The sequence below is a fragment of the Cyprinodon variegatus genome, unplaced genomic scaffold (genome assembly GCF_000732505.1).
Source record: "Cyprinodon variegatus isolate N-32 unplaced genomic scaffold, C_variegatus-1.0 Scaffold625, whole genome shotgun sequence".
Taxonomy (NCBI): domain Eukaryota; kingdom Metazoa; phylum Chordata; class Actinopteri; order Cyprinodontiformes; family Cyprinodontidae; genus Cyprinodon; species Cyprinodon variegatus.
Genome location: NW_015151078.1, coordinates 314,910 through 319,185, shown reverse-complemented (window position 1 = coordinate 319,185; position 4,276 = coordinate 314,910). Strand labels below are relative to the sequence as shown.

Here is a 4,276-nt window from a genome sequence, read left to right as displayed (position 1 = left end):
GGGAAACCTTGAAAGTTCGTGAGATCAGGATGGTCTCACGAGGCTACCTCTACAGGCCTTCATGCACAGAAATTTTATCAAGCTGATTATAATGCCTGTAGCTGAGCACACAGCCTATATACAGACTTAGGATAATGGGAGATAGGGCATTTAGTGCTGCTGCCCAACATCTGAGGAATGTCCTCCCTGACACCTTAAGGGCACATCAATCCACTGAGTGTTTTAAAAAAAGGCCTTAAAACATTTCTTTTTAGCAAAGCTCTTGGTCCCCTTTAGATGTGTTTTTTCATGCTTTTTTTCTCTCTTTTTACCTGTAGCACTTGGAGATGTTTTGATGGAAAGTGCAGTATAAATTAAATGTTTTATAATTATTATTATATTGACACATAAGTGAGAGTGAGTCAGAAAAATACTAAAATATTACAGATGGTGCCAGAATGCTGATTCAGAAGACTGTCTGTTTTTTATTTTATTTTATTAAATCTCCTTAAAAATCCTTCCACAAAAAAGAAAATTATAACAATCCACTGGACTTTGTTTCCAAGTTTGAAGACGTTTCGCTTCCCATCCAAAAAGCTTTTTCAATTCAAAAAGGTGAATGGAAAGCGAAAAAAAAACTTTAAACCTGGAAACTAAGTCCAGTGGAAGGATTTAAATTTTCTTTTTTTGGAATGAGTATGACCTGGATGACTCAAAAATATTTATACTTCACTGATTTTACATTCAATCTGGTGCAGCTACTGGTCGGGTTCTAAATTATGTTTTCAATTTGGTTGCAACTGCATACTTTCAAAGAACTTTATCACAATTTTATTTTATTTTTTTTACATTTTCCGCTGTGTTTCATATCCAGCAATATCAGGTTTTAGATGCCTGTATTATTCCCCTGGAGTCTTGCTTGGGTTTTTGTACCAGAACTATTCCAATAAAGCTCGTACTTCCTTATTGAATTCATCTTGTACAGCTCATCTAACATCAAACATATTTTCAAATTATAATTTTTTTTTTTACTAAAATTGTTTTATTTATAATTAGAGTTTTTTTTTTAAATGTTCAATTGTTTATTTTTCCTCATTTCCATTTTCAGATTGACTATAATTAATTGTCTTCTTTATAAATTGCGTTCTCTAGATCACATTTTTATCATTTCTGGGGGCGGGCTTACCTCAGGACTTAAGAGTCAAGATGTATTTTTATTGGTCTATATGGATTCTGACAGCAATCTAGTATTGGTCACTTTATATATCAAGGGTTTTAGAATTTATTCTGTAAAAAAAAAAATATTTGTGAAGCTGATCTAAAAAAAAACTTGAATTTAAAGGTAAAATTTGAAGGATAAATAAAAAAAAAAGTTGAGAAAAGAGCAAAGTTAACCTCAAAACCTGTTTTATTTTTTTAATTAAAACATGTTTCAAAGTTTCATTGTAATTTAGTGATTTTTGGCTTGCAAAAAAAATGTAACAATATTAACTCCTTCTTCTAAAAATAAGATTAATATGAGCTGTTCTGAATTTGCGTATTTAGATAAAGTGAAATAGTTATAAATGAACATTGTCAGATCTTCTTTTAGGTTGCAGTACATGGTGTTATTTTTGAGTTTTTTGTGTGCAGATGGTGAGTTTTTCTAAATTAAGAAGTTTACAAATACAGGAGAACGGATTATTTTTTTCCTCTGCTTTGTTTTTTGTTTCTCCTTTTCATGGTTTTTGGAGTTGGAGGAGGTTCTTATAACGAACGGTCTTCTGATGAGCGGTTTTACACCAGCACCGCTGACCGTTTCCAAGTATCATCTGGATCCAGAGGAGAGGCACACATATTTGCATTTTTCTAAGCCAAAACAAGGCTTTGTGTTTGGTCCACCCTGTTAAGCTTTNTCCAAGTATCATCTGGATCCAGAGGAGAGGCACACATATTTGCATTTTTCTAAGCCAAAACAAGGCTTTGTGTTTGGTCCACCCTGTTAAGCTTTGAACTATTTCTGACATTTTGAATTGAAAAGGCTTCCTGGATGGGAAGCGAAACGTCTTCAAAATTGAAAACAAAGTCCAGTGTATTTTTGTTGTTTTTTTTAGCTTTTTTGGAATACAAATCTTACACTTCTTCTTATATTTATACTTTTCAGGATAAGTACACTCCACTGTGCTGTTCTTAAATGTATAAAATACAGTTTATAGAAAAGAAACTAAATATGAGATAACTATGTATACTGGTATCGTGGGATTTTGCAGAAACTAACAGAGGGTAATTCTGCTTAGGGCCTCAATACAGTATTGCTGTCTGCCACTTTAAATAGCAAAGGCTGATTTGTTTGTTGTATAATCTTTTGGCTTCTCTAAGGTTTAGATCACCTTGCTTAATAACCAATAAGGGAAGCTGTGTTGTGCAAGATGTGAAACGGCCTGCAGTGAGTGTTTTTCCTGTTGAAGCTCGGTCACTGACAGCAGCAAGGCCCCCCCAGGGGCCTCTCTGGGGAAAGGTTAAAGGAATAAAGTCTAGAGAAGAGCCGCATCCACATCCAAACAGGGAGATTTTCTTTCTTTAAGTAGATTTTTTTTCTCTACATTTGCATGAAACTAATTAAGATTTGCAGATTATTATTATAGGTGTTAATCATTTATTTATTTTCACTGATAAAATGATTCAGGTCTCATAAATCTATGGGGACCAATAGTGGATTAAACCCATGAGTCATTCTGCAGTATGAACAGGTAGAGGGGCTTTTATTTTGAAAGGGCTCACAGGAAATCACGTAGGTGATTTTGATTGTTGTTTTTATGATCACTTCAGCCGCTGTCAGGTAAGTAAATCCAAACATTTTGAAACTTTGTGATTAAGATCTGCAATGAAACAGTCGGGCTGTTTGGAGCTTTTTAAACTGAGCAGTGAGGAAGCAGGCAGGAGGGTTCAGATCTTCTTTCATTTCTGCTCATCTACAACTTTGGGTTTTTTCTTTTTTCCGTGTCTCTGTTCTGCAGAAAGTCTGTGGAGGTTCTGTTTAGAAGCTCCGTCTAGTCAGCTGGAAGCTGGACGGAAATATGTTCCCAAAAAACTGTTAAAGTATTTATCAGGGAAGCCAGAGGAGGGGAAATCTATGGAGTGAATTCTGTTCCATTATTAGTGAAAGCAAAGAGCGTAAATGGAAATTGAGTAGAAAACCCTCTCTGGCAATGAGGCAATAAGAATAATTGTCTTGATGCCAAAAAAGAGCCCAACAGATTTTTCTTTCACAAGTACAGCAGTACAGCTATCGCCATAGTGTTCTGCTTGATTTATGCATATAAGTTGCTTTATTATAATTATGCAGGAAGTATTACAGATTATATGGACACTGTAATAAGTAGAACAGGAAAGGAAAAACAGGAAAAAAGGAGAAAAGATGAAAGAAAGAGGAGATAAAATGATAAAACAATCAATCAATCTAGCTAGTTAGTGTTTTTCACTTTCTATTTTCACGTTTTTTTTTTTTTACTTTAGTTTTTATTTTGTTGTTACAGATGAAATATAATTTCTTCAAATACATTTTTTATTTCTGTTTTATTTTTTCAGACGGAATAATAAGAAAATAAAAGGTAATTTGGAGGATTTTCGCAAATTTTTCAAAAGACCCACCCTCTCCACTTGTGTGGTTGCGTGCACGAGCCCATTTCTCATCGTGCACGCTCTGTTTAAAACTTGCTTTTTGCATAGCTCATACAAGCTTACTGGGTCCGAACGTCCGCCCTAAATCGCTCAATCACTATGTAGAGCGGGGACTATATAGTGGACTTTATAGTAAACTCACATAGCTGACCGTTTGGACAGATGATCACTGCTTTTTGCTACATTGGTCACATAACTGCTGCTCCACTGCGTGGTGCCAGCGCCATCTTCGTTATTAGTAACCGCCGTCGGGTAGCGACAGCGGGCCGCTGTGACATCAAATCCCATAATGCCTTGCAAGGAGAGTTCTCTGCGCAAAGCATTCTAAGATATATATCCCCCTCTTCTGAGGCCTCTCTTTTCTTCTTATACACTTCGTAGACAATTTTTCTCTTACGACTTTCTGCCATTTTCAAAGAACCACGGTGAGAAAGGTGAGCTTCAATGAGTGTCTCAAACCATAGCTCACCACATATATACGCCTGAAAGTGTGCATGCACAGAAAAATTTAACAGGGTGAGCACGTAGGACTAGCTTAACGTAGTCCTACTCAATTCTAGTCAGAATGAGTGATACTGCTCCATAGAGCTGTGATTATGGGGCGTGTTTCAAACGAACCAGGAAAAAAAATGCCTCT

The 4,276-nt window shown here is 35.7% G+C and overlaps 1 protein-coding gene across 1 annotated transcript in view; it reads left to right on the top strand.

Moving 5' to 3' along the window:
* mrpl37 (mitochondrial ribosomal protein L37) overlaps window positions 1-335 on the top strand; it is a 20,678-nt gene extending 20,343 nt beyond the window's left edge. Inside the window, exon 8 of the mRNA XM_015393122.1 lies at window positions 318-335. Coding sequence (XP_015248608.1) covers window positions 318-335 — 18 coding nt within the window. The remainder of the gene's footprint in view (window positions 1-317) is intronic.
* The last annotated feature ends 3,941 nt before the right edge of the window (window positions 336-4,276 follow it).